The sequence below is a fragment of the Carex rostrata genome, chromosome 12 (assembly GCF_964058835.1).
Source record: "Carex rostrata chromosome 12, lpCarRost1.2, whole genome shotgun sequence".
In the NCBI taxonomy this organism is placed as follows: Eukaryota; Viridiplantae; Streptophyta; class Magnoliopsida; order Poales; family Cyperaceae; genus Carex; species Carex rostrata.
The window spans coordinates 5632801-5653886 of NC_135929.1; the positions used below are offsets into that span (position 1 = coordinate 5632801).

General features: G+C 34.7%; 3 protein-coding genes across 4 annotated transcripts; all 3 read left to right on the forward strand.

Annotated features, from left to right (window-relative positions):
* The first annotated feature begins 113 nt into the window (after positions 1-113).
* LOC144563402 (transcription/mRNA export factor) lies at positions 114-2800 on the forward strand. The gene is made up of 5 exons (XM_078312873.1): positions 114-284; positions 786-873; positions 1709-1803; positions 2060-2136; positions 2615-2800. Coding segments are annotated over exons 1-5 (339 nt in total). The 5' UTR covers positions 114-282; the 3' UTR covers positions 2692-2800.
* Positions 2801-5019: 2219 nt separating this feature from the next.
* SEH1H (Transducin/WD40 repeat-like superfamily protein) lies at positions 5020-9487 on the forward strand. 2 transcript variants are annotated; one of them, XM_078312292.1, is made up of 8 exons: positions 5020-5296; positions 5459-5570; positions 5786-5886; positions 6315-6392; positions 7299-7460; positions 7921-8033; positions 8592-8718; positions 9124-9487. In XM_078312292.1, exons 1-8 carry the CDS (start codon positions 5123-5125, stop codon positions 9262-9264), a joined length of 1008 nt encoding a protein of 335 aa, XP_078168418.1. In that variant the 5' UTR covers positions 5020-5122; the 3' UTR covers positions 9265-9487. The 2 variants fall into 2 exon arrangements, with proteins under 2 accessions (XP_078168418.1, XP_078168417.1); XM_078312291.1 differs by having other exon boundaries at positions 5030-5296; positions 9121-9487.
* Positions 9488-15828: 6341 nt separating this feature from the next.
* On the forward strand, positions 15829-20825 carry SIGE (sigma factor E). Its single transcript, XM_078312405.1, has 6 exons — positions 15829-15980; positions 17428-18127; positions 18542-18688; positions 19151-19387; positions 19622-19891; positions 20341-20825. Exons 1-6 carry the CDS (start codon positions 15829-15831, stop codon positions 20533-20535), a joined length of 1701 nt encoding a protein of 566 aa, XP_078168531.1. The 3' UTR covers positions 20536-20825.
* The last annotated feature ends 261 nt before the right edge of the window (positions 20826-21086 follow it).

Below are 21086 nucleotides of genomic sequence, written 5' to 3' on the forward strand. Positions count from 1 at the left end.
ACGTAGAGCATGTTGTATGGTGTGTGGCCGAGCGATGTAAAAGTTAAGGAGGCCCAAAATGAGAGCCCATTTGCTTAGATAATCAAAAAAAGGCTAAACAGAATAGAAGCCCAAAAATATTCCCCTGTCCAGTTACCATTTTTCTTTCATCACTCTCTCCTTAGTGTTCGTTTCTTGTTTCTCTCATCGGTCCTTGACCAAAGAAAACCCTAGCAACGGCCGGTAGCCGCTTTCCTTCCCCCTGACGCTAGATACCCTTTCAGAGGTGATTTCGCGCCTCTCATGTAAGTTTTAAGTGTGCTTATCTTTTTGTTATTTTCTTCTTCTTCTTCTTTTCTTTTTTCGCGAGTGATTTTGAATGGAATCCAAATACGCACCTCTCTCCGGGTTGGAAATGGCAAGCTGGGTTTATCAGTGACTAGCATCGTTAACATATTTTTAGAATTACCGATTTTTTTTATATTTGAACTAGGACTCTGATTAGAAAAGGGGGCAAGGGGGGGATAATACCAGGCTTGTTGCATTGCTGCTGTTTTTGTGTTTGCCTGAACTCTTGTTATTTATGCCTTTCTTTGTAGTTTTGAGCCATCCCTGTTTGTGTTTGTATCTTTCATTCTAATATTTAATTGACCTCATTTCGCAGCTGAATTGATGTTTACATTTTTTTTTTTCGTTTGTTGCTTGACTGACCTTTCTATTTTACAAGGTTCATATAGCTTGATTACAAAATATGCTCCTAGTTTAATGCCTGAATTGAAATTTTACAATTTTACAATGTAAATCAGGAGGGGTTCCATTACTCGGCCACCAACTCCAGATGGGGATGAAGTGCCCCAAACAGAGCCTTCTCTTAGAGAAATCATCAATATTAAGGTAATTTTTTATTTTTTATTATCATTATTATTTTTTCTTTTTCTAAACCACAAAATGATAAAAGAGGCATTATATGCCAATTTGCATTTGCAAAATGATAGTTTATAATTACACCAACACCAGCATCAAAAGATTAGCAAAAACTACCCCTTCGACCAAGGTGAAAGACCTCAGATAATGCTTCGTTTGGCCAGACTTTACCCCCTTGTCCTCCAGTATAATGCTTCGTTTTCTGAGGACTGGTTCATTTCTCTAATAGTGACACGCACACAAGCATGTGTGTAACTGTCACTGTATATGCGTCACAAGTAAAGAAATGAACCATTTGTCCTTGGAAACCGATCAATTAGAACACGTAACATTATAATACACAGACTACATATTTTAATTTAATTAATAAAGGGTAAAATGGGTATTGATAAATTTAAAATGAGTTTAATAGAAAAGTCAAAAAACAGGGTAAATTTGTGAGTTGTTGAAATTTAGGAGGGTAAATATGATAATGAATTAGACGGGGGAATACCTAATTTCGAGATCCCTTAAATCAATAGTGTAATCTTTTAGCTCACAGAAAGTACATATTTAACTTCAAACCCCATTTAGCTTTTGTTGAACTTCAATTGTGTCAAACTCTCAAATATCATCGATTTAAGTCCAATGTCTTCACTGTACAATTACACCTATACTAACTAATGTCAAACTCGCAAATATCCTTTTGTGGTACCGTATTAGTAATTGCTGCTCCCTGTACCTGATTGACTTAATACTTCATTCTAAGTCAGTTCTCAATTTTATTTATTATCTATACTAACTAAAATTCGGTTATTTGGTTAAGTTGATAGAAAGTGGGGAGAAGGAAAAATTAATGGAGCTACTAAGACAAAGGCTGATTGAATGTGGATGGCGCGATGACATGAAATCTCTTTGCCGGTTTCTTTCTTTCTGAATCCTAGTCATTCAATTCTCCCAATTATATACTGTTCCTAAAATAATCTCAAAGAAGAAATATCAAACCAATTTTCAAACAATTATTATATATTTGCCCTTGCTTCATTTCTTTATCCTACCTGTTTTTTTTTTTTTCCTCCAATTATGGTAAATCCTATGTATTTAGTTTCATTTAGTTTGTTCATATGATGTTTCACTATTACTATTCACTAAATTATTAAATGAATGGAATAAGTAGGTCTTATGCTAGGAAAAAGGGGAGGAATAATGTCACCATTGATGATCTTATTCATGTTATTACACCTAAAGGAAGAGGTATGTTTTGGCAATTTCTTTAAAATGACATTCTCATTCTTTTATGTGATTTCTTATTTTGCAATGGGCTTGTCGGAATTGGAAGGTTGTTACAGCATGTCGATAAATATTTCGTAGTACTGAATTTCTGGTACTGTAGAACTATTAAGTGCTGCTGATCGGATGAATGACGCAGTAGAACATGTGTTATCTTTAGACAACAAAAGAGCTGATTTAATATTAGCACTCCTTTATTTTCCTTATAACTAGGATTGACCTGACCAGACTATACCAGCATACTTGTACAGGTAGGGGCCCAACTAGTGAAATCAGTAGGGTACTAAAATCCATTGTTGTAACTTCTGATGTTAGATATGGTATGCTGTAAGGACAAGAATGTTAACTATGGATAAGTTTAGGGGTGCCTTTGTAATGAACAAACTTGAATGTTGTAAAGTTATTGTTATTAAAATAAACAAAAGTTGAAAATGTGCTGCAGCATCAGTGCCTGATTCGGTGAAGGCAGAGCTGTTGCAACGCATCAAGTCTTTTCTTATGTCAGCATCCCTTTGGTAGATTTTTGTAATTGGAGTCTCTTTTGTAAGATGTGTAAATTTGACTAGATTGTTATGATCCATGTAATGTTGAAGAAATGGAGAATGAGAGTAATTTGGGCTTTGTATGATACATGTAGTAATGGTTGAGTGTATATGTTGTCATAGGGGACAATGACACGGTGGGCCACCTTCGGGCTTTGTATGGTGCATGTAAAACTATCTCTGCTTTTATTGGAATTTAAAAAAAATATTCTAACATGCTCATACCAACCTAGGGATTTAAAAAACCACATCGTGACTGGATTGATCATGGCACGACACGACATGTGTTGGTCATGTGTTGCGACTTGTGTGTTGCATATTGTGATTATTTATGTGTCGTGACCATCTTTTAGGAAAAAAAAAAAAAGGGCATGCTATGACAGGGATTGCCTTGGTTGTGGTGACATGTCCTGTGTTATCATACAAAGCCCAAATTATGTTATTATGTACTTCAAACAACAATTGAAATTTTGAATAGTAGATTACTTAACACAATTTTATTTTTCAATATTGTTTCTTAACTTCACAACATAGCACATGTCCCAGTCACGACGTGATTCTTCCTAACACAGCATGACTCGAATTTACATTCCTCAGATTCCAATCTTGTAGCTTTTATCCTTGGGATAGGCAATATTTTAGTTCTTAAAGGTTAGGCTATTGGACTAATTAATTAAGTAAAAAAAAATGAAGTGTTAGCCTTATGTTGAAAGATGAAATGTACCTAAACAGAATCCAAATATACATGTATGCTTGTAAGAAACCACTTGAAAAGGTGCAGACTGCAGAATAGTCGTTTTATCGAGATAAAAAGGTACAAATATATGATTAGAGGAGAGGAGAATCATTTTCTCTTGTTAATGTTAATCCAATTTCTCTTGTTAATTTCCTCTGTTGTCAATTGAGTACTCCTAATTCTAATTGGTTGGCATATTGGGGTTCTACTGCACATCTTGTTTTGTTTTATAATACAAATTTGGGTAAATTTCCCCATAGGTCACTAAACTTTGTACTTTGTTACGAATTGGTTGCTCAATTTTGATTTGTCCCAATTAAATTACTCAATTTTTCATTTGTTCTAAATTGGTTACTCTATTAACTTTTTCATTCAAAATGCTAACGGAATATTCTCATTTCATTAATATATTGGACGGAATATGTTCATTCCATTAGAATTTTGGACATAATGAGGATATTCCGTTAGCATTTTTGATGGAATGAGCATATTCCGTTAATATTTTGGATGAAAAAGTTATAGAGTGACTAATTTGAGATAAATCAAAGTTAAGTGATCAATTTATGACAAAATACAAAGTTTAGTGACCTCCAGCGAAATTTACCCTACAAATTTGGAATTTCATTTCAATATTGAATAATTTTCTAAAAGAAAGAAATAAAAGAAGAAAAAAAAAATTAACCATGCATGCGGTTCAAAACTAAAAAATTTCATTTGATACATTTCTTTTCTAATCAAATTTATAATTAATGTGAATTTAGTACAAATTTTAACCCTGCACATAATTCGGATTTGCTTAAAAAGGTTATAAAATTGTTTAGATATTTAGGGATTTTTTTTTTCTTTTATGGACTTTAGTGTCTACCAAGGAGACCGAAGGCATGCTATTAGATTGCTTTCAATGTACCGCACAAATGCTATTACATTGTTCTCAATCAGCTTGCTCTCGTTCCCCGACTGTTGCACCACTTCAACCAGAGATTGATTCTTCAAAACAACACCCGCAAAGCCAGACCTCCAAACTGAGAATTGCGCACGGTCGCCTCTCCAATCTTTCCTTGCACAAGCGATCCACATCGGCATTTATTTCTCTGATCCTCTGTGTTTTTCTATTTCTGTCGTATCTTGAATTCTCAATCTGTTTCTTGCTAGTGACTATTTTTTTTAACAAGAGAAGAACAATTAACGGTGGCAAACGAAAAATTATATGTCAGTGAAATCAACATGTATTAATTAGAAGAAAAATAGAGGAAAATGTAAATTTAAAATTTTATATTTTCAAACCATTTTTGTAAAATTTACTACGTTTGCACTAATTATTGCACAAATATTTTCTTTTGCACTAATAATATCACTTTCTATAACCTTTCTACATGGGGCGATGAAACAACCTAATTTCAGGCCTGGGCCTTGAATCATAACGAAATCAAACACAGCCCATATCCGCCACACATCCTTCACTCCAATCTGCGGCCGTAAACCGAGCACACATTATATCGTCTGCGGATTCCGAGTCTCCCAACAGTAGATCTCACGGGAAAAATATCCCTCTCAGTAACCCGCTACACCTTGTGTCATACGTACCCGACTCAGAAGGTTCGGGCTCCTCGCTTCAAGAGCTGGAATTGAGCGCGGCGGAGCCAATTCATTAGTCGCGTTTGTGGTAGTTTAAATGGAGGCTCAACAGCAGCGAGGGGTGGCGGCGCTGGAGAAAGACGCGGCGTGTTGCGGCTGGAACTTCTGCGGCCAGCGGCTCGCTGTCGGCTCCTTTGACGGCACCGTATCTGTGTACGACTCTCAGGACTCCTCTGCCGCCGCCTCCTCCTCTCCTTCTCACAAGTGGAAGGTGAGTTAAGCTGTTAAACTTCAGATTGTAGCGTGGTCTTTGATGTAGTATCCCTTTTCTACCTGAGATATCATTTCTGTGGAGTGCTTAGACTGTAAGAGAAGTATAATCATAGTCTTAGACTCTTAGTTATTCATTTTTTTTGTCAATTGACTTGTACAGGTGCACACAAATGGCATTTCTAACGTGGTGTGGCTTCCTCCTGAAGCTGGAGATGCGATAGCATGTGTTTGTGTTGATGGTACATTTTCGATCTGGGAGGAGGTTGGAGAAGGTCTGAAATTTTCTCATCTTCGTTTTTTTTTATTTGTTGTACTAATGTCATTGTGTGCAGTTTCTGATGATACATCCATATCAGGTATAATTCATTGAAACTTGAAAATGGAGGGTAGTTCTGTTATCTTTTGAAGAAATGTTGATAGTAGAGGCATGGGTTATATTAACATGTGAAAGTTTACCTTTTCTTTGGGCTGTTATTTTTTCTTGTAGATAATCAGACAATTGTGTGGAGGAGGTGTTTCCTATTAGAAAGCACCAGCAGCGGCATTCTGGATGTAAAATTTAGAGTATTTTCAGAAAGCATGAAAATGGTATATATTTTTAACTATTCTATAGTATTTTGATGAGGAACTGTCAGAAAGGAAAGGCCTCAAACTCAACTCTGGAGATCTTAGAACAATATCTAAAGCATAAGATTTGGAGGCAAAAAACTTTTGAGGGTGATTCAAAATTACTTTCAGGATTATACCCATTTTTTTAAGAATAACTTTAGAGAGGTAATTTTGAGAAAGCTTGGGGGTGAAGTTATCAAAATGCCCCAACATTAAGGAATTGTTTTTGTTGGTTGGTTAGCAGCTTTATTATGGTTTAGAAAGCATGTGTTTTTATATTTTAGTCTTCTCTGATTAAAGTTGGAGAACACCTTGACCCTGAAGATTGCTGAAATTTCTCAAAGAAAATTATTCATTTAATTTGTTTGCAAACTATAATATTTTATTATTTTTTTGTGTCAGAGTAGATCACTGCATATTCTGATGGCCATGTGAAGATCTTTGAGCTGGTGGATGCGTTAGATTTAGACAAATGGCAGCTTCAGGTTCGACTTTGAGAATCTCTATTTACTTGCTTTATGCTATTAATTGTGAACTCCCTATGTTGTTTACCAACTACTATTAATTATTAGTAAGAGTTGAAAGCCCCATTATTGGCTTTTCTTGACATACATGGGGATAGCTTGCTGTCACCACTTATATAACCTGAACTAAACCAACTCAAAAGGTGATGTGTCACATCAATTAGTGAAATAAATTTGCTACGTCAACTAATTTGCTTGCTTTCACTCTTATAACTGAAAAATCTCAGCACAATCCTTGGGCTGATTTTATTTCATTGGGGTTGGGAAAAAGAGGGGCTAATTAGAGCTAAAAGGCCAACATTTCCAGCTTAACAAATTTTCTTTCTATCTTAGTCAAATTATTGGTTATTTCTAAATATCTCTGAAGATATTGGATCGTAGGTGATATTATGAGAAAGATCGGATGTTCTGAAGATAAAATAATGGGTCTTACTGAAAGGAGTTAAGCCATTGCTCCCTTTACAAATACTGAATTGAACACGAGCAAAGTTTAACTGTTTTGACATCCCATTATCTCTTTGTTTGGTATCATTTTATATCTTCCAACAAGAACAATCGATAATATCACGTAGAGTTGTGAAGCATCTCATGGCCTCCGGAGCATGCTGAATATCACAGATATTATTCTTTAAATTTCTCCAACAACACCAAATGTACAATTTTTGTTTCTCATTGATGTAGCTAGATTTAGAACAAGGAAGAAAGAGCGGTTTCAGGCTATTTTGAAGTAAATTGGGTGGTTCTGTATTTGATTATTTAAGTTTTGTAGGACAATATTATACCTATGTTGTCTTCTTTGCTTTTTGGTGGGTTTTGGTATTCCTAGCTTGTAGATGTAGAGATGAAATTGTCTCCTCCTTTTGGCAGTCAGACTTCCAAAATATGGTCGATCCAGTCTCAAGATTTGGAAATTATGATTGTTTCTCTGCATCCATCGCGTGGAAACAAAGGGAAGCACAACTTCAGCGGGCCCCAGCTAGTTTTGTTCTTGGTTTCAATTCAGATTCTCCCCAGCTCAACTCCTCAAAGGTCCTGACCTTTCTCTTTTAATCTTGAACATGCCCTTTTAATATGCTTTTGTGAAGAACACCAGGAAGGAACATTTTTTTCACAAACATTAAATTTGCAAATATCTCTAAAACTGTTAGCTAATAGTTGGATACTTAAGAAATGTTGGTTATTAGCAAATTGTGATAAATAAAATATTTGAATTTAGTTTCCACAATAATAACCTATATCATACATATTCAAAATGCATTATGCATTATGCATTTTTTAGTCTTGAAATAGGATGGGATTGGCTCAGGCATAAAGTGGGGAGTTCTGATTTGCCTGCGTTAAGCTTAAATTGATTTTAATACAAGCTAGTTAAAAGATGTCTCCAAATACATACAGTAGAACACACTTTGAGTAGAAGAAAGTTTCCTACAGATATATTCAATAAAAGTAGAATATGGTCGTTTTACCTTGCAAATCTGAAATTTAACAGATTTGGGAGTTTGATGAAGCACATCATAGATGGATCATGGCTGGAGAGCTTGCTTTGCCAGAAGAGAAGGGCGATGGCGTAAATGCTGTAGCATGGGCCCCAAACATTGGCAGGTTATATCGTCTTATTATGAGAAGCCGATTGACATTTCTTTTTAATGACGTCAATTTGTGAATTGCTTGGTTTTTGCTACCTGTCAACATCCCTTAGCTCAGCTGGAATTTCTGTTTGTGGCAGTTGTCCTGATTAAAATTATGTATGTGCTTTAAGTGCTTAGTTGAGGCTATTTATGGGATCGAGGCATGAATGTCAGTAGTACATGGCCAAGTAATTGAAGAAGTACCCAAACAAATATACTGGTCTGTATCAGCAATAGTTGAACTTCCATGATATATAACTCTCAGTTTATTGTCCATCATACATAGATCCTAGCATCCTACCCCAGTAAATTAGGGCTGTCCAATCAAGATATGATAGACTTAATAGTGTGGATGGAATCAAGACAGGTGGCTCAGATCAAAATTCTACCACCTGTTTTCTTTGATTTGCCAATCTTTGGCCATAATAATTTTAGAACAGCTTCATATTGGTTGCTTTGTTGCTGGCTCTTTTGGGTTCATAAAGTTGGGTAAAATTCCATTCTGACTTGTGGTTCTCTTTTTATTTATTAGGCCATATGAAATAATAGCTGTTGCCAGTTGCAAAGGAATTGCGATATGGCATGTGGGACTCAACCCCGGGCCTGATGGAAGGCTGTCAACTAAAAAGGTTGCATTACTCTCTGGCCATGATGGCGAGGTATGATTATTTGCCTATGGTATTTTGTTTACAGTTTTATTTATATCCTGCATAATGCCAAATGCTCCCATTTTGCGCCTTCGACATGATTGTGTGATCTTACTAAAAGAATGCACATACTATGCTTTATACAGTATTATCTCTACTGAAGGAAAAATAAGTGGTTAATATCGTCACTTCAAAAGAAATTGTGAAGGGGCCTAGGTGATATTTATCTTCTTTTTTTGAGAAAAGCCCGTAGGCATCTAGGTGATATTTATCATCTTCTATAGGGGTGTACAATATAAGTTTCTTCCCAGTTATGCACAAATTTTTAATTTTGGGCGACTGTTGAAGTTACCCTTGTTCTTCTATTATTTTATTGGATATTTTAGATGTGCTTATTTCTGATTTGGCGGGTAGCAGGTTTGGCAGTTGGATTGGGACATGAGTGGCATGACACTGGCATCTACAGGAGATGATGGCATGGTTCGGCTCTGGCAATGCAACTTAAACGGAGTCTGGCATGAGCAGGCTGCACTTGACTGTGGCACTGTTCAGACTTGAATTTTTTTAGGTCAGAATCAATGTTAGTCTAGTGGGAATTTTGTATTTTACGTTTAAGTTATAAATATGCTGATCAATTTTTTGGAGGGATTGTGGATCAGTTACAAAGCTGTTTAGTAGTTTCGACTGTACCAAGACCTCATTGTTGTTCTATTGGACGTCTTTCTTCAGTTATGTTAATCTTATTTTATAATTAAATTATCGCCTCTGAAGCAAAAAAAAATATTCACGATTCGTACGTAGTACATTACATTGTAAATTAATCTTTTTTTTTTAAAAAGAAGCATAAAATGCCCGTTTCATTAAACTGAAGTCAACTTACATACCGAAAAGATTAGTTTTACTTAATCTAGTTCGCGGGCGAGAAGTCAACATCTAGTTTGCTACCCTTCCGGCCTTTCCTATCCAAAATAAAATCCAGTGGAAATGAGATCGGAGTAGGTACCATTGGCATCGGATCTGCTTTTGGATCCAAATAGTTCCAATACCGTATGATCAGCATTAAGATCTTTATGCACCGAAATTGAAGTAATCTGTACGGATATTAATGTATAGTGTACGCATCTTAATGCAGATTGGACGGTGATTAAATCTATTAACCCAAAGTAGGTCCAATGGGCATTGGACCTACTCTGAATTTAGTGGAAATATTTTGGTCCCAGGCATACGCAGTATTACGCACGCGCTTCCTTAACAATACATTCAGCTTTCTGCTGCAATCCATTCCAGTAAACCGGTATAGGAGCAAAGTGCTAAATGTACAAACTTTAGCTACACATTTTGCATCATTCACCACATTGTAAATGAATCAATTTCTATCTCAAAGTTGAATTACTTCAGCTCCTTTGAATAAGATTTTTCCTTAATACAACGTGGTGCGAGGCGACGCAGTCCAAAAAACATAATTTTTTTTTATTTATGTTCTATTTTGAAATGATATAATCATATAAGTAAACAAAATGCGTTTGGCAAAGAGATCAATATCTCCATGTATTTTGTTGGAGCGGAGAAAATAAACAGGACTTCAAAAGTCAGCCTTGGTGTAGCGGAAGAGGTAATGCCTTCTGCGTGAATGAAAGGCTGTAGTTATGAAATTTCCTTAAATAAAAAAAGAATAAGTACAATAAGCAGGACTTGGAAGCTGGAAACAACGTCAGAATTTTTTATTTTTTTTGATAAAAAGATATAATAGCCGTTTCATATATTGAAATTGATTATTTACATACTAATCTGAAAAGGTAAACAACAATCTATATCCCGAAATTTTTAAATATACCATGGTTCAAAAAAAGTTTAACCCAAACACCCTTTTTTTGAAAAATTTCGAATTTTGACACGGCCACCCTGTTTTCAGTTCAAAGTCACATGAGAAAAAAGCAAAAAAAAAAAAAAAAAAAAAATGGGCCGCTGCCCCTAGATGTGGCCCGCAGAAAAGTGGCCGCATCTGGGCGATGCGGTCATGTCAAAATTCGAAAATTTTCAAAACCGGGATGTTTGGGTTTATCTTTTTTGGGATGATGGTATATTTAAAAATTTCGGATCTATATCTCAAAAAAATTTAGCCCTGATGCTCACCAAATAAAACTACCATCCAAAATCCATCTAAATTGTTTTGTACTAGCAAGTACTACTAATTTGTTTAGACAAAAACTGAGGATTCCAATGTCTTTATTTTTGTGTCTCCACCATATATACCTTTATTTTTTTTAAAATTAGTAAATCTAAATTTAAATCATAAACGTCAAAATAAAATCATTAGATGTGATCTATGTTATTTTTTCGATTTATGGACTACAAAGCACTGATTTTTGACAAAAACTATGTTCACCATTAACACTTTCAGTCTTCATTTAATAGTACCAAGACACGATTAGCATCTGATAATTTATAGGCTAAATTATTTTTTTCTTTTCAAAATAATTTGTGGTGAGGACTCCACATCTAAATTCTGATGCTTGCATGGCCTCATTTCAGCCGTCCGATTTTCATCTAGACCATGATGACGCATAATATTTTACAAATATATATATATATATCATTCTTATGTAGCAATTTATTGGGAAAATTTCTGGTGTACCCATTCAAACTTTCAAAATAGCCAATTTCCCCATGAATATCTCATAATAGCCAATATCCCCATATAAATTAAATTTTCTTTCTTTTATCCCCTTTCTTTTATTTTATCTTTTATTTAATTATTTTGAAAATTACATTGACCAATTTACCCTCCTATTAAAATAAAGATCAATTAAATATTTAATCTTTTCATCAATCAAACTAGTTTACTGCATCCCATCTCTCTCTTCTTCTCTGTTGGAGCGGTACCTCACCTGATAGCACCGTAGTTCTCTAGATCTCCTTCTAATATTCTCATCCCTGGCAAGAGAGTTCACAAAGACCGGATTTGTTTCCTTTCTTCTCTATTCTTTTGCTCCCAATTGGCACACCTCGTCAGAGCTTCCTCAGCTTCCTCAGTTCCCAATTGGCACAAAGGAAATTTTCCCTAATTTTTACATACCTCTAGTTGTAATGAAAGATAGTTAATTCCTCTAAAAATTTTAACACAAACAAATTCAAATTAAAAAAATTTAATTGTATAATTCCTGCTAACAAATTCAGTTGGACTGTCGAAATTTAACCAACACAAAGGGACACACATATACACAAACCTACTTGAGAATTATAACGTCAAGTTACCATACTCTATCCGAACTGAAATTTTGAAACACCAACCAGTTCGTTCAGTTCACATTGTGTCAGTTCGGTACCGAATCAGTTTACCAGTAAGATCCACTACCTGGCAAATTAACCCGAATCGGCTAATTCTGAGATTTCTAATCAGGATCAGGTCTAAGGTTATCTCCCATCAACCATCTCATGCCAGTGTTACAGTATTTGAGCCATAAACTTCCTTCTCTACCATATATGCCAGCAAGCACATAGGAATAAGGAGCTCCATTCCTTGTAACGGCGTTTCCCTCATAGACTTGCCATTATTTGCCTAAATTTGAGCCAAACATTCTCAATATTGTCGAGGCCAGTACCATCAATCTATATTATATCCAATCTTGATCGCATTTTCACACCAAACTTAAGTAGCATCAGGCCATAGAAATATGAGATGTGGAGCCGATTTATTGGATAATTGCTGGCACATCCTACATCCCACATCTACACCCATTTTTCAATTTCTCTTGGTGATTCATAAAGCCATCTGCTTAGGATATCTCTCTCTCCCACAACTATCTACCTTGGTGTCTAAAAGAACTTGGCAAGAGTTATTTCATTTAATTATGAGAAGAATCACTACATTGTTGTACTTGATTCTATTAGACAACCATAAACTTTTTCATTCAATCAGTAAAATGAACAGTTGTTGTTGGTTCAATTAGATTCTTTAATCAATGTCGTACTTCAATTAATATTGTGATAATGGATTTTTGTAATGCAGGTAAGATTGTTATAGACAAGGCTCATGATTTAAACGAATTTGGAACTGTCAATTCAGAACTTATTTGTTAAGAAAGTTCCAAGAGAAGTGATAGCAAAGAGAAATGAGGAAGCTCTGACGAGGTGTGCCAATTGGGAGCAGAGAATAGAGAAGAAAGGAAACAGATCCCGGTCTTTGTGAACTCGCTTGCCAAGGATGAGAATATTAGAAGGAGATCTAGAGAACTATGGTGCTATCAGGTGAGGTACCGCTCCAACAAAGAAGAAGAGAGTAGAGTGGGATCGAGGGGAGAGAGATGGGATGCAGTAAACTAGTTTGATTGATGAAAAGATTAAATATTTAATTGATCTTTATTTTAATAGAAGGGTAATTTGGTCAATGTAATTTTCAAAATAATTAAATAAAAGATAAAATAAAAGAAAGGGGATAAAAGAAAGAAAATTTAATTTATATGGGGATATTGGCTATTATGAGATATTCATGGGTAAATTGGCTATTTTGAAAGTTTGAATGGGTACACCAGAAATTTTCCCCAATTTATTTTATCCAACAGAATTTGTCACTTTCTATTTTACAATTCTTCTGGTTTCTAAATAGACCACGATTTAAACAAAAATGTTATTTGCCTTAGACTGACGGAAGAAAGCGAGCTATTTAATATCAATGAAATATTGTCTTCATTTGCTTGGATCCATTTCTGTATCAACAAAAAAAATTCAATATAAATTTCATAAATTAACATGATATAACAGCTATTATTTATTTGTGGAATAAGCAAGGATTGGCTCATTTTATCATATCGCAATTCTGAAAAGGAATCACTTGATGAGTACAGATTAAAAATAAATTAATAAAAAATATTTTTTTTATTAAAGATTGGAGGAAAAACTATTTTTTAGTTCACAACATAATTCGAAATAAAAAATGAATGGTAATCATCTTTATTTTATGCCCTTTCGGAACTCAAGTATATCGTATTGTAATTTGCAAAACTATCCTTATATTTGTATCCACAAAGTCGGATAAAATTTTAAAAAGGGAGCCATTTTACTTAAATTTTATTTTTCTTGCAGAAACCTACTGCTTAGAACATTCTAGAAACGGTTAGTCCATTCTTCAGATATTTAAGAAACTATCTTTGCTGCTCTACGCAAAGTTTATCCATGCAGCGCACGTGTTGAGACTGTGATTGACAATATCTCAAATCAGGTAACAAACAATTGACTTGGATGTTTCCAGAATTACGTTGCACATTCTTCAGCGGCATGATTTTTTTGCACGATTATAGCCTCATGAAATTTGCTTAAATTTTTAGAGAAAATTCTAGAAGCGTCTAATTGTCCATTATGAGTTTGTTTGCAGTTTTTTTAAAAAAAAATTATAATTTAACTTGCGCGAATACTGTAAAATTTTAATGCTATACTGTAATCTCATATAACAAGTCATATACAAAACACATTTTAAAATTCTAACATCCTGCATGATCACTTTGTATACTTGCAACTTGTACAACTTGCTAAACTAATTGTACTTGTTGTGGGACCACTTAGTGTACTTTTTTAACTTACAGCTAATGACAGTTTTTAAAACCTTCTAGAACATTTTAAAATCAGACTACTTCTTGAACTTGCATTTTTTTTCAAAATAACTCCAGAAATTATGTAAAATTATTTTTTTTTTCCTGAATATAAATATTAATAATTGAAAAAAATTCACAATTTATTTTTCAATTATTAATATTTATATATGCATCTATATCCTATAAATTAGCACTACACATAATGTAAAATATAGAGATGCAAACTATAGAACTTCAATACTGTAAAATTCTCAAATATAAATTATAAAACTAACATATGCAAACTATAAAACTGTAAATCTGAAACTTAAAACACTATAAAACTGAGATAAACACACTGCAAACTTCAATACTATAAATTTAAAATATTTAAACAGTAAAACTAATATATGCAAACTATAAAACATCAATATATTAACTATTCACAATCACATTGTTAAACATTAATAACTTCACAAGTATAAACTGTCATTATTGAAAACATCACTGTTTGACAGTAGAAAAATCAAACAATAACATTTTAAACACAAATTCATACATTTCCACACAAGCATATTATTCATAGCTCTTTGTTTAGTATTGTTTGAATGAGTTAGAAACATCATTACTAGAACAATGCATTCTTTCAAAATACCATCCTGCAAAAAAAAAAAAAATAAGGTTATAAAACTGTGAATTTTATCATGTAAAACTGTAAACTATAACCTGTAAAATTGTGAATTATATATATATTGTAAACCTTTAAACATCAATAATAATATGTACTGTAAAATGATGCATATATCATGTAAACCTGTAACTATATCCGGCAAAATACTCTACATAACCTTTAAACCTGATTCATATATCCTATAAAAAAAATACTCCACAACACGTTCCTTTGAAATATCATCCTGCAAAAAAATAAAATAACTGATACTTGAAACCTGTAAAATAACTGATACATCATTTAAAACTATTAAATGATACTTGTAAAATAACTAATATATCCTACAAAACTATTGCATAAAACCTGTAAAATAACTGATACGTAAAACTTGTAAAAAAATTTATACATCTTATAAAACTATTGAATGAAACCTATAAAATAACTGATAATCCTATGAAACTACCATATAATAATCCTGTAAAACAAACTATGTGCCAGTCAATAGGAAATCCATTACTATAATAAATTTAGCAATTATACTAAATAACATAATTAAAAACACGTAAAAAAAATCAAAATAGATGAATCAAACCTTTCACAAACGTTTTCAAAACAAGAAAAAAAGAAGAATTAAATCTTTCACAAATGTGTCGTACATCTGATTATCATCTGAGAAGGTCATTAACAGTACATTCTAGGTTGCTAAAGAACTAAAAAAAAATGAATAGGCACTCGAATAACTTGTTCTTCTCAATTTATTTACACTTGTCATATCCAACATAGATCCCAAACTACGGAGCAATCAAACTAACCTTGTACCTGATGGGAAGGTTCGCATCGTGGTTCTTTCAATAGATTGTGCAATTAGTAGGAGATTGTGGCTGAATGCGGCCAAGCGTCACAGTCAGCGACGATATCTGCTCGAGCTCCGACACGGATCCAACGGGCCCGGCACTTGACTGCCTCGTGCGGGATCTCGGCCACAACGAGTCGCTGAGCGGAAGCCAAGAGAGACCAGGGAGAAATGCAAGCATTAGGTAATGGTGAGAAAGATCTCTAATGGAGATATCAATAAAAAGAGATGTGAATAAAATTGAAAAGAGATTGGGAGAAATAGAGATCTGAAATTGAATTAGAAAAACAGAAAGAACGGAGGAGAAAAGAGAAACAGATCCAATCGGAGTGGGGACCATTTCGATAGGTAAATTCAGTTTAAAATGTGTCTGTGGACAAAACGTGAACAAAAGTTAGTGAATAGAAACATTTTCTCAAAATTTTATGTATATTCCCTAAAAGTTTCGAAATTACTTGCCTTCTAAATTTTATAAACTCGCATAGTTAAGTTTTTATTATCAAAACTCATTATAAATTAATATATTCTCATTTTATCCTTTATTAAATAAATTAAATAATGTAACATGTGTAAGAGAAATATTCAGTCTTCTAAATGGATGGTTCATGAGAGCAAATTGTTTATTTTTTTACTTGTGATCAAAGGTTTAAATTAATAGCGTTTATCGCTATAACGTGATAAACGGTTAAAAAAACAACACTATACCCATATAGCGCCACTATAGCGCGCTATAGTGCCATAATTTTTATGATCCGAAAACGTTATAGCGCGCTATTTAGAACCATGTTTGTGATACGCACACAGATATATACTTAAATGACACTGTATATAAGTCACAATTTGAGAAATAAATTATTTGTTCTCACAATCTGATTAAAATTAGAAGACTGAACATTTCTCTTACACATATTATATATATTTTTTAAAGTAGAATTAAAAGTTTATAAATTTAAAATGGTTTTTTAATAATAAAAAATTGAATAAATTTAAAGTTTTTTTATATTTAAAAAGACAAATATGAAATCATTTAGAGAAAAAAATACATAAGTTTGAATTTTTGAAGGATATACGTAAAATTCACCCGAATTTTTACGAATTCATATCCTCTGCATTAACTCACCGTTAATTAATAAATCTGAACCTTTCGATTGAAATCCGCACAAATATTAGAGAGCCCAGTGCATCATTGGCGGAGACCTGATTAAATCCGATCTTGATCAGACGGACGACATACATTAAACTCAAAAGAAATTCTCTTTTGAGTGCAGTAGATACGCGCTCAATTTTTACTAGGCTGTGCCTTTTACATTACTTTTTCTTGAATTAATTTTTCAAATGGTCAACAGCAAGCGGCGTGTGCAACTCTCCCGAATAACTCACGGCCTCATCTCTTCCTCGTGGGCCCCGCAGCAACGATCTCCAGAAATACTACGCGACTAATTGAAATCACCCACGTGGCACCTTCCTCATCCACGCCTTCCCTCTAGATATTCTCACCACCAAAACTACCTCTGCTGGTTCGCTCTTTACCAAGCCACGTCCCCCCACTCCCTACCGTACGATCTATTCCTCCCTCTTTACTCAACGTCCGATTAAACTGTTTAAACTCCCGCTTTAAATATTGATACCAGATTCTTCTCCACCAAATTCACTGTCTATTCGATCAAGCTTGACCTCGCAATTCGTGCTGCACCAAACTTCGTACCAGTGGTGAAAATGAGATCTTCCGCCGTTCAAGCTCCGTTCGTACCGGTACGCCGGTGCTCGCCAACGCTCCGTCGTCCTTTCCTTTTACTAACCCTTAATTCGAGCCATTCTTCATCGGTTCGATCCGTAAGGTGCTCGGCTCTGACCTCTCCTTCTGCAAAAGTAAAGGATTCGAGAAAGAAGAGTCTCACGAAAGGAAGCGCGAAGCAATCGAAGAGAGTTAACGCTGTGTCACTGGAAGCAGCACCCACGGTCTCTTCTTCCTCACAAGGTACTGATTTGAACTATGATGAAGTGGCAGAGCAATTGGAGAATATTTACAAGCTTAGTCCTGCCAAAATATTGGAGAAAATTGGGGAGGGGCAAGATGGGCATTTTGGAGGGATGAGGTTGGTTCGAGGCAAGAAGAGAAAAGCAAAGAGGCTGAGCATGGAGAAGAGAATGGCTGTGAAAAAGGCAAAGAATGAAGAAAGACCAATTCAAGATAACTATGAGGAGAGATTGTTGAAAGAGAACCTGGTTTCGTGGAATTTGAATAAATTGGATTGGAAAAGGATGAAAATTCCACCAGTTCTTCGGTCAGCTGAGCAGACAAAATTGTTTAAGCTCATGCAACCCATGAAGGTTAGATTTTGTTTCATCTTTATCATTCTTTTATTTGTTTGTGCTTATTTTTCTTTGAATTGGCATGAACATGCATCCAATGGAAATGTACATGATATATTTGGCTGATCTTCCCTGCCTAATGTGATCCTGTGGGTTAATAAAGCCTTTCAGTATTTGTACCAATACCAGAATTTTTATCTGACAACGGTTAATAGGTAACAATACGAGTATCTCAAGCAGTAGTTCTATTTGTGTTAAGTCAAGGTTTGTTTGATAGTGTGTTTACACATCAAAATATGGCCAAATGATAATAGGAAGAAATATAAAATATAAATGCAGCTCACCAATGTACCAGTCATGTCTTGGAGAAATTATAGTTCCTGGGATAATAAAAGGAGGTGTTTATCTTTATTTTTTTATTACATTTTGCAGGCAATAAATGAGTTGAAGGAGAGCTTAAGAAGCAATCTACAACAAGAGCCATCGGATGGAGAACTTGCGGCCAGGATGAACATGACTGTTCAGGAATTGAATAAGCATATGATGGTTGGCCAGGCAGCTAGGAATAAAATATTAAAGGTGTATATTACGTGGCTATATACTCATTTGTAACATGATATTTTTCTTTTCCTTTTTTTTTTTGATTAAAGGGCCCCGGTACAACTCAGCATCTTTTAGATGTTATTCCCAATAATTGAACCTTGTGTCTCTCCGTAGAGAGACGAGGGCTCGTGCCACTGCACTAAGTCAACGGTTCTCATTTGTAACATTATCCGTAATTGTTAATGTTTTGTACTCTTTAATAGCTTGTTGAGAAAGACCAAAATGCACTCATTTAGTGCTTTTTACGATAAGCAGGAATATTGTTTATAGTATTTTGGGTCATATGTTACCTACATACAAGGGCATGTACAATCTCCATCTGACAATATTTCGTCGAGGTGTTCAACGGGAACCATGACATTGTCCTTATTCAGTATTTTATCTTCTGTCTTTTCTCTCATATATGGTATACTAAATGGCATCTATTCCCATTTGCAGCACAATCTACGGCTAGTAATATTTGCGATCAACAAGTACTTTTCTGAGTTTGCTACGGATGAAAGATATGACGACTTGTGTCAGGCCGGTATGAAGGGCTTAACCACAGCCATAGATAGGTTCGAGCTAAAGCGAGGAATGTGCTTATCAACATACGGTCTTTTTTGGATCAGGCATTCTATTATGCGATCAATAACCACCTCCAGCTTCACCCGTTATCCTGTTGCTTTTGAATCAGTACGTATCAGACAAGTTCGTTCTTTGTGTGTATTCAATCTTTGTGTAATTTCATTTGGAGTTATTTCCAGTGGTTTCTGTATGAGGAAATTTTTGTCAAACTAGTGAACAGTTATACTGCTTATTAAGTCCTATGGTTCCATTGTCAATTGTGATGGTAAAAAATTGAACCGGATAATAGAAGAAGAAGAGAAATGCTTATTTGTTTGCTAAGTTTTTTTTCCAAAATTGCAGCTTAAACAAGAAATTCTAAAGGCGAAGCAAAAGCTTATGTTTGAGCTTGGCCGAATGCCGACCGAAGATGAAATCGCAAAAAGCGTGGGAATTACAAGAGAGAGATATCGAGACGTTTTAAAGGCGACAAGACCGGTCCATTCACTTAATGTGAAGCATCCGGTAACACAAGAGGAGTTAATTAATGGAATTACCGACACTTTTGGGTTTACTGGTGATAAAAGCAGGACACGGTCTCCAGATCTTCTACGGCTTGCTTTAGATGATGTGGTATGTATCGCTATTTTAATTCAACTAGTACATGATTATTCGATTGATATATTTCATGCATTTAATGATGTATAATTCTCGGTTAGATCTTGTCTTCATGAAATATATCAGTCAAACATTCATGTGTCAGCACGCTCTGGCCTCTGCTCCTCTCTACTAATAGACCATCTTTAGGATCCATGTTAGATAACCTGACACGATCAAATGGTTCAAATCAAGTCTTTAAAAAAATTTTCCTTTATTTGCTTGAGCCCTGATTTGGATCTGACAGTCAAATTAGATAACAATATAGACCCACTAACTACAGAAGAGGCCAAATTTGTATGGGTTTGAATATGGTGCTACAATTCCAAACTGAAGGAGAACATGAGTTTGGTTAACTTTATCTTGGAGTCTCAGGTCATTTGTTCATTTTTGTTTATTTTTGTTTTTTTAATGTTGTCATGCAGTTGGATTCACTGAAGCCAAAGGAGAGCATTGTAATAAGACAGAGATATGGATTAGATGGCAAGGGAGAGCGCTCATTATCTGAAGTCGCTGGAAATCTCAATATCTCAAGAGAGATGGTGCGCAAGCATGAACTCAAGGCCTTCATGAAGCTCAAACACCCAACCCGTCTCGATTATTTGCGCATACACCTCTGAAAAGAAATATGTGAATATAAGCCTGTTCATTTTTTTGCTTTAATGCTGAGTTTCAAAGGAGTAGTATGATAGGAATGTGGCAGTGTGTAAGTGCATCAGCGCTATAAAATGATCATGGATTATACATGGTCATGGAAATAGTTAGTATTGGACCGATTGTGAGGAAGTAGTACATAGAAGGTATAGGAAGAGGAATGTTTTATATTGGTTTTTGGATATTAAAATCCATGTATATAACAACAGCATTCTTAATTTACAGATAATAAAACGAGAATCCGCATTCTAGTACTTGTATAAAGTTCATTTTTACTGCGCATTTGCAGCCTATGTGATTATATATAAACCTATTTTGACCTAAAATCAGACTTAATTTATTTGTTACCAACTGTTTAAAGAAAATATGCTCTACCTTGCATCAACACCCATCTGCTAAACTATGTTTTGGGCCTTTGTAACCCAAAAGAGTTGGTACGGCTCATTTGTTATTAACTCTGGTACGGGCATATTTTGGTGCGTACGTACCTGAGCATTCTTAAATTTCACTTGGATTG

Bases quoted from the DNA above. Each gene is read 5' to 3' on its own strand.
- LOC144563402 (XM_078312873.1), top strand. The intron at 1,804-2,059 runs GTTTCTTTCTTT...TGGAATAAGTAG, and splicing joins GACATGAAATCTCTTTGCCG to GTCTTATGCTAGGAAAAAGG. The intron at 2,137-2,614 runs GTATGTTTTGGC...AATGTGCTGCAG, and splicing joins TATTACACCTAAAGGAAGAG to CATCAGTGCCTGATTCGGTG.
- SEH1H (XM_078312291.1), top strand. From the start codon at position 5,123: ATGGAGGCTCAACAGCAGCGAGGGGTGGCGGCGCTGGAGAAAGACGCG. The intron at 6,393-7,298 runs GTTCGACTTTGA...TCCTTTTGGCAG, and splicing joins TAGACAAATGGCAGCTTCAG to TCAGACTTCCAAAATATGGT. The intron at 7,461-7,920 runs GTCCTGACCTTT...GAAATTTAACAG, and splicing joins CCCAGCTCAACTCCTCAAAG to ATTTGGGAGTTTGATGAAGC.
- SIGE (XM_078312405.1), top strand. From the start codon at position 15,829: ATGCGGCCAAGCGTCACAGTCAGCGACGATATCTGCTCGAGCTCCGAC. The intron at 18,128-18,541 runs GTTAGATTTTGT...TACATTTTGCAG, and splicing joins AGCTCATGCAACCCATGAAG to GCAATAAATGAGTTGAAGGA. The intron at 19,892-20,340 runs GTATGTATCGCT...GTTGTCATGCAG, and splicing joins GGCTTGCTTTAGATGATGTG to TTGGATTCACTGAAGCCAAA.